Consider the following 12,652-nt stretch of genomic DNA (forward strand, 5'->3'; position numbering starts at 1 on the left):
AGAATGGCTTTGTCTTCACGCGTACTTACAGGATTCGTGACGGGTCAAACTGAGATGACAGTTTTTCATATCTTAAAAGTCACTTAAAATCAGCTTCCACATTTCTCCTCTGTAACTGCAGCATTGAATGTTGAGCTTGGACAGCCTCCCCTCTGCCTTTCTCACTTCTATCGTCCTCTATGTCTCGTAACATTCAAAACAAATTATCCTTGCTGTTCTATAAAGCACATCAGACGAGAGTTCGCCCTCTCAATCACACGCGAGATATAAATGTCTGCCAATGACAGGAAGGGCATTAAACTAGAATGTTTATTAATACACACATTATCAATTTAACTGCTCTGCTGTGGAAACAGGCAGTTTAATGCTATAATATTCATGCATTTTGATAAATATTGCATTTTGATAATCTAATATTTAATAAATGCTTTCATATTCTAGCCAGTGGCCAAAAGGCAATGAGTGCCGATCTTCCAGAAAAGCAATCTCTCTGCAATAAAACAGTGTTCTTATTTAAATATCATCATTGTTAACCAGGAAATGATGAAACTGGTGGCACGTTCCATGAATAGGGTACAAAATATAGGGCCTGAAATTCTTGTAACAGGAAGTTCTTCACTTTCAACAAACGGCACGGTGAAAGGAGGCGTTTAACCTTCAAAACATACTGATTGTCAACCTCAGGAGAGGTCAGACTAAATAATACTTTTTTCCCCCTATTCATTCTATGTGAGGTTTCTAATTTTTCACCTTGTAATCAACATTTGAGACGCTTAATATATTAAATAAACATCCAACTTTAATAAAAAAATAAATAAAAATGCCAGAATGAGTAGCAGCTTGGTAAATAAGTTTGCAGATTTAGCCAAAATTATGTTATGAATCAGTTGAGGCTAGATAGTTTAGGACCAAACATTAGTTTTTAGTTATTCAAAAAAAGTTGTATGTACCATAAATTAAAGGGGTGGTTCAATGCGATTTCACTTTTTTAACTTTAGTTAGTGTGTAATGTTGCTGGTTGAGCATAAACAGTATCTGCAAAGTTACAGCGCTGAACGTTTAATGCAAATGGAGATACTGTCTTTTAAAGTTATGGCAGTTTATTGCCTACAAAAACGGCTGGCTTGGACTACAACGAGCTTCTTCCCGGGTTGGTGACATCATAAACCCTTGCTATTAACATAAACACTGCCCCTGGGAACACGCAACAAAGTGGGCGAGGCCATGTGGCGCAACAAAATGGAAGCGGAAGAGTTGTCTACACCGGATGCGAGCAGCGCGACGCGACGCGTCAAAAGATAATATAACCCATTATAATCTGTGATATTTCTACACTGGATGCGGCGCTGAAGACAGCTTCCATAATCTACACGAGTTCAATGCTGGATTTGCACAAAAGCTATTACTGAAAGATGAAGCAGTTCCCACTTTAAAACAGAAGCTGCTGTTTATTGGCTTCAAACTGTAAGTACATTTTATTGTTTGTACATGTCTTTTAAATATAATGTTATAGTTCTGTTGCTATTTTTAATGCATCAAGGACATATACAAAGAGCAACTCGTTTTTGCTAGCCAGTTAGCTAAGTTCTAGTGCAACAAACACCAACAAACGTCTATGTTCATAGACAAACAGTTGTTCTTGCTATAAATTAAACGATACCTTTACAAAAATGCGACTATTCAGTCATGTATTCAGCTACAGTAAAGCTTTAATCAGGATAAAAATGTATATTGAAAGCTAACAAACAGCAGTGACAGCATATCTAAACACTTTGACACAAATACTAAATGAAATACCATTCATAAACGTCCTTTAAAAGCCACGATTGCAGAGGTTCTGCTTTACCCTCTTCATCTGGGTCTGATTCGGCTCAATTTGATACAGCAATACAGACGCCATTATTTACATTTCCAGCTTAGCGCATAACTACGAATGGTAAGGGGCGTGGCGTTTCTGGACGCTTCAGCGAATCACGATACACTGAGCCAGCTACCAACCTGCTAACCAATCTGAGCACGTTGCGTATTTCAGAGGGAGTGGCTTAATAGAAGCAGGAAGTCAAACGAGCCGTTCATATGACAGTGAAAACAGAGGTATAGAATAAAGCTAAAATATATGAAAAATACAGCGTTTTCAAAAAAAAAACAAAGCATTAAGACATGTTAAACTGTGCCCCAAAAACACAGTCAAGCCTAGAAAAAACCCACTGAACCACCCCTTTAAAGGAAAATATTTATTTTACCATATTTTTTATGATAGACTGAGAAAGTGAGGTGACATTATTTAGTTGTCCTCTTGTCCTACTGTAGAAAGGGATACATTTCAACAAATTATGGAAAATTATGATGTTGTATGATTTCAGTTGTAGTATACTGATGCAAATGTCAAGACCTTGGAGGTGAGATAGGCAAAAATCTTCAAATTTTATGCATTTACAACTAGCTACTCTTCATGCTAGGTTATTTTTATATTAGATAATACTGTACTCTACCTGATATATTCAATAGTTCTAACAACCGAAAAATATGGGATTTGGGCCACTAAAGCTTTTAAAATAGTAATGGGATACCAAAGTGTACCATATTCGTGGACAGTGCCTGGTATATATCATGCATTTAACTGCAATCCTCTCCCTCCATCTGTAAAACACAAGGAAATTCTACAGTCCAGCAGGTTTCATTTACGAGATGCACAATCAATCAGACAATAAGAACGACTCCGTTTTCTCTCTATTAAAGAAAGTACATTCCCTTTTTACAATATATATCACATTACAATTAAGTGCCGATCCATACTCCTGCACATAGTGCCCTGCTTTACTCTGTCAGACAGAAGCGGAACTGGATTTGGAGTTTTGGGGTCAATAGTAACTGAATCAAACTAAAATCAGAAACTTCTGAGTGAGAGACGTGTGACCAAATGATGAAAAAGCACTTTAAAGACTGAAAATACAATTGATAAGATGAACGGAGAAAGCCTTTGTGCACATTTGTAAGTGTGCATTGATTGTCACTCACCTATGGAGCAGTCGTCGCCACTCCAGCCCTGTTCACACACACACACCCCTGTCTGGGCTTGGTACGTTCCATGACCTGAACATTGTTCTTTACAGGCAGGAAGTGCCGTCTCACAGCTCTCACCTCCCCAGCCTGCGGAACACACACACTCACCGCGCACACACACACCACGACCGGAGCACAAGGGATCCACGCAATCCACTGCAGACACACAACCAAACACACAGAAATAAAGAAATTTACCCATAAACATTTAATTACAGGTGCATGTAGGATGTATGTGCATATAAAGCCATATTTAGAGTTTTTCTTCACACAAGTCAGTAGAAATTGAGGTGCAAATTACCTCTGAGACATCTAATCCCATTCAGATAGGACATTGCAGTATATTACTGTTTATATTAGTATATTACTGTTCCTCATATATTTTTACCTGTGTCATCACCAAATTACAGCTGAATTTCTTGTGCTGAATTTCTAGTGCATTTTCATTATAGATTTGGAAAATAAATTCTAGGTAAAATTACATAACATAACATAACAGTTGTATTGTTAGGGGTGTAAATCGGACAGTTCATCACGATTCGAAGCAATATCAATTCTCAAAGCCAGCGATTCGATATTTTCTGATACCTCAAAAAGTTCTATCGATTATGATACGATTCGATGATGATTATCTAATCGATTATGATACGATTCGATTCGATCAATATTTCAATATTTTGAGCCTATTTTACACAACCAGTTACATTTTTATTAACTCATAACTGCAACCAAAATATATAACAAACATTTATTTCAAAATTTCACATCCTGAACCCTGTTTGGGACATCCACAAATAAAAAATTCACACAGTAATCTAATGACAGCTTATGACATGATAACAGTATAATTAAAAGACATTTCTTTTAAATGTATAGCGCAGGTTTTTAATGAAGCAACAACATATTATAGGTAGGACAAAACAAGACAGGCTCTTAATATTCTTTCATTGTGCAAATGTATTATAAAGGCTCTAATACAGAGCGGCACAAAGCACTTGCGCGCATCCTGTGTGCAGAATGATGCGCTTGAAGCAACACAGAGTCACAGCGCGCGCCGCTCCTATGCGGCAGTTTATTGACCATATTCTTTCAGTGACAGTTCCATCAACTGTCCCGAGTGTCTTTCATAAGTTCTGAAAGGTAGTTTAAATGAGAATGCACGCGTTGGCGATAATACATAGACTGATACTGTGTGAAAATGTGGAGAGTGTTAAAACAAAGGTGCCTCTATAATTAGCCCACAGGTATCGATTTTTTATGCATTGCATTGATGCATCGGATCGTTAGACATTAGATCGATGTATCGATCTATATCGATGTATTGTTACACCCCTAGTTATTGTCATGTTATGGCCAACAATTACTTAAACAGTGATATTAAAGGATTAGTTCACTTTCAAATAATATTTTCCTAATAATTTACTCCATATCCTTCTTTCTTCAGTCGAAAAGAAATTAAGGTTTTTGATGAAAACATTCCATGATTATTCTCCTTATAGTGGACTTCAATGGAAAATACTAATGGAAAAAATGGAACTGGTGCTGCGTTTGTTTCGTAAGTTGAATAGGGAAGGCGTAGGACATACAGCGTAAGCTTTTTGAAGAATATAAATGTCCTTTGAAGCGGCACTGAAACTGTAATTTTGACCTTCAACAGTGGAGTCCACTATAAGGAGAATAATCTTGGAATGTTTTCATCAAAAACCTTCATTTCTTTTCGACTGAAGAAAGAAGGACATGGACATTTTGGATGACATGGGGGTTGAGTAAATTATCAGGAAAATTTTATTTGAAAGTGAACTAATCCTTTAAAATGCCATCATATTTTGTCCAAATAAATTAAAAATAAACTACTAAAATCAATCATTTTAAATGCTACAGTGTATTTAGGCATCACAACATTATTATGTAGAGTACGGAAAATTGATTTTTATTTTAATATTAACATTGTTAATAAATTAGTGTAAGATGACGACCAAGATAATCTAAATGTAAAAATAGCGTTGTGTTCCTCATTTGTACTGTAAATTATGTCCGCAAGATTAATAAATGTTAATGTAGTAGGAAAAATGTAATCTTTTGCTTAATAATGTATATTATAATTATATCATATAATCTGTATTCGGTCCGAATCAGAACAGAAAATCATGCATGTCCTCTGTTAATAATTGTAACTCAAGCGTCATTTAGAAAACAAATTCTCTGAATAGTGCTTAAGAGAGAGACAGAGGCAGAGACAGCGAAACATAAAAACACCACAGTTAGAGAGAGTGCATAACAAAAAAGAACAAGATACAAATACATGGAAATCCCAATTACAACAGCAACAATATGTTCAGTTCTGTGTGTGCGTAGATGCGGAAGGTGTCTGATGGAAAAGCTAATTTGGTGGATGGATCTACATGGGATTAAATTGAGTCTCTCTCTCTAGCTCTCTCTGTCTCTCTCTCTATCACTGAAATGGCAGCAATGAATTTTCAGCTTAATGGTTAGGGGAGAAAGTGTGTTTAAAATCCAATTACAGGACATTCATCATAAACAAGCTGTGAAGATAGACTAGTAGCTCTGTACGCACACATGCACTTGCACTGAGCATGATGGTCATGATGTAGATGAGGGTTATTTGTGCTTCAAACTCAATTTTTCTATGTAAAAATGAATCTAGTCCATCAAAAGCTGAAAATGTTTTAATGAAAGATTTGAGTGTGTGTGTGTGAGCTGTACCTTGCTCACAGTTATCGCCCTTGAATGCAGGAGCACACACACAGATTCCGTTGACACATTCTCCATTGTTGGAACAGGTGGGATCAATACACTGGCCTTCCTCCACCTCACACTCCGCCCCCTTCCATCCAGTGTGACACACACACACACCTTTCTCATAATCGCCATTACCACTACACAGCACTGGGCAAGAGTCTGAAATATACACACAAAAATAATCAGATTAATCAGATCTTTGCAACATTATGTAACTGTGAGATTGTAATACTGTGTGAAAATAAAGCTTATTTAGTTTGTTTATGACTGCAATGTTGTTTCATGGCATTATTGCACAGATAAAATGTTGAGTAATTATATAATGTTAATTAAACAGTGTATTTTTTGCATAATTATATTGTGTATTACTGGGTGATCATGAATACATTATGTATTATTGTGTAATTATGATGATATTATTGTGTTCAGTTGTACCCTTTGAACAGTCTGGCCCCAGGAAACCAGTAAAACAGTGACAGTGTCCGGCGACACACTCTCCGTTACCGTTACAGTTAGTGGAGCAACCGTCTATTGTTTCTGAACACACAAACACAATAAATTTCACTATACAATTACATTATTCTGAAGTACCAATTTCTCTATTTGTATCATTAGCAAGCATTTTTACATCCAATAACACAATAATAGGAAATTAAAAAAAGTAGTTGCATTTTCAGCGTGATCTCTCACCTATGGGTGTGCTGTACACTACCACCTGTTCCATTTTGCGACCATCATTATAGAAAGCCAGGTACCAGGTGCCTACATCAAGGTATTCCACAAAACCTGTCTCCTGTAGGGCAGACACCAGCAGACTCCGTGGAGGAGGGTTCGGAGTTTTGACATTCCGGGAATCCTGCTTTATCAGCTGTCTCCCATCCAGCAACTTCACAAAGTCAAACTGGAGAAAAAGGACATATAGTTAGTTATATGTGTATCTGTTCTAAATTGTGTTAAAAAGAACAGATCGACAGCTGAATTCATGCCCTTGGCACTGACCGTCCACAACTTGGCGATATATAACTTGGTGCTTTGTGTCTCAGCAGCCCCCTGCACTCTACCCTGTCTTCTAGGTGATGCTGACAGCCTTGGCATACACCCCGAAGAAAACAAGCTCCTATTTATATGTCCAATACTTGCCAAAACATACATCCTACAGAACTGGAAAAAGTAAATCAAGTATATCCACCCAACACTGGCTGCAACTTGTGCTACATTACATTCATCTACAGAAACTGAGTGTGTCTGACAAACTCATTGAATGCTTTGATGTCTGGGAATATAGTTTCAGATACATTAATATGAAACTGGGATACCAAACATATTCATTATCTGCACCTGTAGGAAGTCCCCACTGGGTTAATGCATGGCATCCCATATATCTTCTTGTTCTTTTAATGAGAAAATAACAAAAAACAAACAGATAACATGAACGAATAAAAAGAAATATCAGTAGTGCAAAACAAAATAAAGATTCAATATGAAGATTCAATGAATAAATGTAAAGTAATAGACTGTACAATGAGAAATTAACTAAAACAACAAATAGTATGAAATAAAGTGCAAAATAAAATAAAGTACAATGGAATGCAGTAACAGTCCAAGTACACTTAGAAAGTAGCAATTAACTTAAATTTAAACAAAAGGAATAAATTAAACCATGAAAAATTAAGAATTAAGAAATAAAAAAAATCAGTAGGGCAAAAATATCAAAAACAAATATGGACAAATAAAATAAAAAGAGAGTGACAAACAATAAAAAAGTAAATAAGTAATATTCATTGAACAAGTAATTAAGAAAGTTAAAGATGCAGTAAGCAATTTCTGAGAAACTCTGTTGAAAGTGGATCGAACCGAGAACCACAACACACTTGTAGCAAATCAGCAGTAGGGGGCATATCCACTCTTAATGGGGAAGGAGAGAAAGTGAGCAAGACGGACATTTGAAGAAAGGCTGTAGAAAGAGAGATGAATTACAATTACAAAAGAGAAAAGATCCAAGGAATATTACTGGAAAAAAGAATGTTAGAAAGCTTTCCTGCGCTGGAGAGACCCAAGTGGGAGGGCCTGAAAATGGACGCCGAGTTTGCGTTGTTTCTGCTCCATACATAAGTAACATTGGTTTAGCTATGTTTCACAGAACCAATATATGCTGTTGTTGTAATAATAGCTATAACAGGACAGTTTTGAGGTCATTGTTTGTCTGGAGCTGCTGTGCTTCTGGCGACTAATAACCAACTCTTGCTTGTATATACTCTTGTGTACTGTATGTTTATTTTTATTTTTTTGTTCTTCCTTATCGTTTGTTTGTCATCTTCGCTTTATTTTGCTTAGCTTCAGCTATGATAAAGATACATCCACTCTTGCATTGGCTGTTTATGCATTTTGGGGGCAGAGCAATGAAGGAAGGGGTGTGTTTGTTTGGGTTGATTTCAAATATCAACAGTGTTCCTCAGAAATCGCTTACTGCACTTTTAAACTAAAGATCACAAATAAGCTCCATTGGGCTGAATGGTTCCGAGAACCTAATTTCACCAATCGCAACATCTTTGTTGATCCAAATTTAGGCTTGCAACCAGGGTTAGGTGCTTCTACATGAGGTGTTATCTGATTTTAAGGATAACTTATGGGTAGGGTTATGTTTAGGGGTAGGGATATGGTTAGAATTACATTTTCAGACAGGAATGTTGTTCCAGGATCAACAAAATATGTCGAGCAGGAAACATGTCTAACTCGGCAAAATCAGGACGTGTGAGCACACGGTGCCAGCAGCATTTCCATTACAACATTCACTACTGGTGGAAAGCTCTATAAAGGTTCCGCTGTTAGAGATAGTAAGCGTGAGTACACTATCTTCCACACTCTCATTTGCTCCCCATTGTATTATTTAGGGGCATAAACTAGGACTGATCCCATTCCCATGCTTCAACATCCAGACACATCAGAGAAACGGGCCTGCGGTTTGAGCAAACACGGCCAGACAAGCTCACATTTACACAGTCCAGATCAAGTCTAGAGTCGCTGTAAATACGAGACGTTTACATCCAGGCGTTTACAGCTCACCATCTGCGCTCGTTTGACTCAGCCTGCGATCCGTATATCTGTGTTCAGCGTCTGTCTCATCACCCCGCACTACTGTGTCACTTCCATCCTGTAAGTGGTACGAATCTATCTCCAAGGAAACTGGAAAAGATATGTGGCGTTTGTGTCTGTCTGTCTGTCTGTATTTGGGGGGGGATTGCCAGTGTTTAGACAGAGCTGTTACAAACATCAGAAACATCAATGAGCGGCGTTCTCCGAGGCACTACAGAACCCTCTGGCTATAATGAGTCCCTCTCCTCCTCCGGAGTCACTCTGGAAGCAGTGGAGGCACTGAAGCCCTATCGACTGTAATGACTCTCACGCTGACAGGCAGGAGCCAGCAGGGCAGCAGTTGCACCAGAGCCCCACTGCTTTTAATGACAGCCAGAGAAACTGAGGAACGATCGTGGGAGCTGCAATGGAGTTGACAGTCTCAGTGCAGTAGCGATCTGTCAGGCCTCAGTGAACACACACACACACGCAAACTCGCACTCGCGCACCCCGAAGTAGACTTGTGGAAGCTGTGGCAGTGTAAACATCTCTATTCTGACGCACACACAAAAGAAGCCTTTTCATTAAGCAGGAACAATTAACCAGTCTTCTTGCTTTGCCTCCGCCTACATATGCAAGCCCGTATGCAAATGAGGTACAAATGAGAAGCCTTAAATTGAATTACACCGGGCTCTAATTTCTTGAGCAAAGTGAACAGTTAATCTTGGATGATATCCTGAATAATGAGATGTAATTAGCATGTTGGGGTCGTCTGAAGCACCTCGTTAGATACGCTCCTGATCCTCCTTGTTATCTGCCAGTCATAACAATATGCACTTAGACAACATTTACCAACATGAGTTATCATCACAAAACCTGGGTACAGATACAAAAGGCTGATAACACACTCCTTTTCATACACACACTCGCACATGCCTTCTTACACAAACACACAAGCACACATAAAATGTATAAATAATAGATACTTTATAATTATTTATTAAAAACTGTCTATTTAAATGTTAACTCAGTATGATTATTCAAAAATGATGTGAAAACACAGGGGTGAACAAAACATGTTTTTCAAAAGTTGAACTACTTTTAAACAACATGGCTTAGGGCATGAGATGCAATTCATTTATATTCAATGATCTGGAAATAAAATAATATATTTACTTTCATTCATTTGTCACAATTTGCATTTCAAACATCTTCATTTATGTGCTTTGTTTGCAAATATCAGTATGTGATCAATTCCGATTACAGTTTTTTTTTACTCTTCACACAGTTCTCCAAACCATCTTTCAGCTCAGCACAGCATTTCATTTCACATTCAAAATGCACTAAAACTACCAAAACACTTCATTAATGTCTCAAAACAAGTTTTTTTCTTTCATTTTTTTAAAATTCAGAATATATTTGAATATTGCATTAGTGTAGAAATGTACCAAATTGCTGTCTTATGAACTTAAGTTTAACAAACTGATTTACTGTACTGTAAATTATTTTACATTTTTAATAAATTTACAGATATATTATAAATATTTATGCAATATAACGTGAAACAATGTGCATAGCTCACTTAATGAAAGAACTTGGTTTATATTTTCTGCATTGGTGTTTGCATGTGATTACCTGCGTGTGAGTAGGTGGTATATTCCTCCTGCCGTAGATACCCAGCAGAGCATCCCGCGTGAGTGAGATGTTGAACTTGACATACTCGGGGTGGTGAACCGTAATGTGAAACCTCCAGAAGAGTCCAGGAGGAATTGCTTGGACCAGCTGTGTCCCGACAGCCACCTCTCCCCTCTCTATCACCCTGCCTCGCTGAATCACCTCTTTATCTGTCAAGCCAAATGAAAAAATGAAACTAACATACTGTATGTCCAATTTCCATGATTTATCTAGAGACAAAAAAGTATAATAAAACTATTGTACCAAGTGTTTGTCGTGTGGATCTGCAACATAAGCTTTAAAGTGTTAGTTCATGTCATTTATTTATCTCGTTCCAAACCTGTATAACTTCCTTTCTTCCATGGAACACAAAAAGGAGACATTTTCAATTATTTTTTGCTTGCTCTTTTTAAAGGTGCTAAAGAGGATATTTTCGTCGACTGAGAAACCAAAGACTGTTACTGAGTTTTTGAAATGAGCACATGTGTAAGAACAGCCCCCCTCCTTCACAGCTTATTTCAAGGGAACGCCTCCCTAAACTCGTGCACGAGTATTGGAACACGAGTGTTTACCACCGGCATTCGCTGTGTCGTGTTCGTGGATTCATTATGTCGGACTCACCGCAGGTAACTCATAATCTGCAGTTGTTACTCCTGTCTCCTGACAAAAACATTGCATGCAGCGCCTGTAGAGTGTGGAAAGTTACTGGAGCGTGCAGCCGTGCACGTCTCTCACAAGGAACGTCATGGCAGTGATTGACAAGCCAGAGGGCCAATCGTTTACGCAATGATCGCGTAAATGATTGGCTGATGTTTTTAAGGCCCTACCTCGTGCACAGATGATGTATATTAATATTATTCCTTTCAGTGCACCTAATAAATAGTCTTTTATCAGTTAGTAAAGACAGTTTCAAGTAATATTGCAAAAATGTATAAAAAAAACATCCTTTTTAGCACCTTTAATGCAATTACAATGATTGTGGACTAGAGCTTTCAGGCTTCAAAAACGACACAAAAGCACCATAAAATTATCATTGAAATAGCCTATATGGCTCAGGCACAATAGTCTCAGTCTCATATTCCATATGATAGCTTTGTGTGAGAAATAGACTGAAATATTGTGCAGCTTGACAAGCCCAGTCCTTATTCATTTTCAGTATATGAAAAAGACTGGTCAGGATATTCTTTATATATTTACAGAAAGTCATACAGGTTTGGAAAAACATGAAGGAGAATAAATAATGGTAAACACCAAAAGCACTTAATTTAAGCTTTAGGATGATAGTTGTTAAAGATTAAAAATGATGCAACTGAGCTCAAGGCTGTAGATGTAAAAAGAATTTGAAAAAATGTTGAAAAAAAAAAAAAAAAGTGCCAGAGGGCTTTTAAATGAATCCTGCCTCTGATGCTATCAACACAGACGCCTCCACATCTAAACGTCAAAAAGAATGATGTATTTTTCAGAGGTTCAGTTGATGTGAATCAAAAGTGATCATCTGCAGGACTCTTTGAAAAGCTCTGCTGTCTAGTGTCAAATTCAGGTGATGACAAAGATGAAACGGCACCTGCCGTATCGAGACAGAGCTTTGGTAGCAAGACCGAAATCCTCATGGACACTCAGGTGTGAGGTTATTTACATTACCTTTGATAGAACAAGCACACCTGTGCATTAATACGTTCATGCACACATGTAGTGGGGTAGTGCAGCCTAGTGGTCAAAGATCTGGGCTAGACAACCAAAAAAATTGCAGGCTTGAACCCCGCAAGGGCATTTCTTGAACTATGATCACTGTGCCCTTAAGCAAGACACTTAACACCTGAGGAAGGTTGCTTCAGGGTGAACATCCTTGCATCATAACACGAAGACAGGTGGAAATTGCTGAAACAATGTGGTTAAAGGGCCAAAAAGGCCCCTATCACAAAACTAGCGTTCTCCCTCAAAAATTGTATTCCCTCTCTCTCTATATAGAATAACATTTACACTATCATTCAAACGTTTGGAGTCATTAAGATTTCTTTTTTTCTTTCTTTTTTTTTTTACAATATTTGAACAAAGGAGACAGTAAAGATATTTATAGTGTTAT

At 37.6% G+C, this 12,652-nt stretch overlaps 1 protein-coding gene across 5 annotated transcripts in view; it reads right to left on the bottom strand.

Annotated features, from left to right (window-relative positions):
* The window catches only part of tenm1 (teneurin transmembrane protein 1), a 188,229-nt gene that overhangs the window by 58,829 nt on the left and 116,748 nt on the right, over positions 1-12,652 (bottom strand). For 3 of the 5 annotated variants that reach the window (XM_048187164.1, XM_048187163.1, XM_048187162.1), the window contains exons 7-11: positions 10,531-10,739; positions 6,514-6,724; positions 6,259-6,360; positions 5,788-5,982; positions 3,019-3,219 (exon numbers count right to left, since the gene is read on the bottom strand). In XM_048187164.1, the coding sequence (XP_048043121.1) occupies positions 3,019-3,219; positions 5,788-5,982; positions 6,259-6,360; positions 6,514-6,724; positions 10,531-10,739 (918 nt within the window). Of the gene's footprint in view, positions 1-3,018; positions 3,220-5,787; positions 5,983-6,258; positions 6,361-6,513; positions 6,725-6,822; positions 6,985-10,530; positions 10,740-12,652 lie in introns of all 5 variants that reach the window. The other 2 variants (XM_048187159.1, XM_048187160.1) reach the window with 1 other exon arrangement.

This window comes from Megalobrama amblycephala, linkage group LG4 (assembly GCF_018812025.1).
Source record: "Megalobrama amblycephala isolate DHTTF-2021 linkage group LG4, ASM1881202v1, whole genome shotgun sequence".
NCBI lineage: Eukaryota > Metazoa > Chordata > Actinopteri > Cypriniformes > Xenocyprididae > Megalobrama > Megalobrama amblycephala.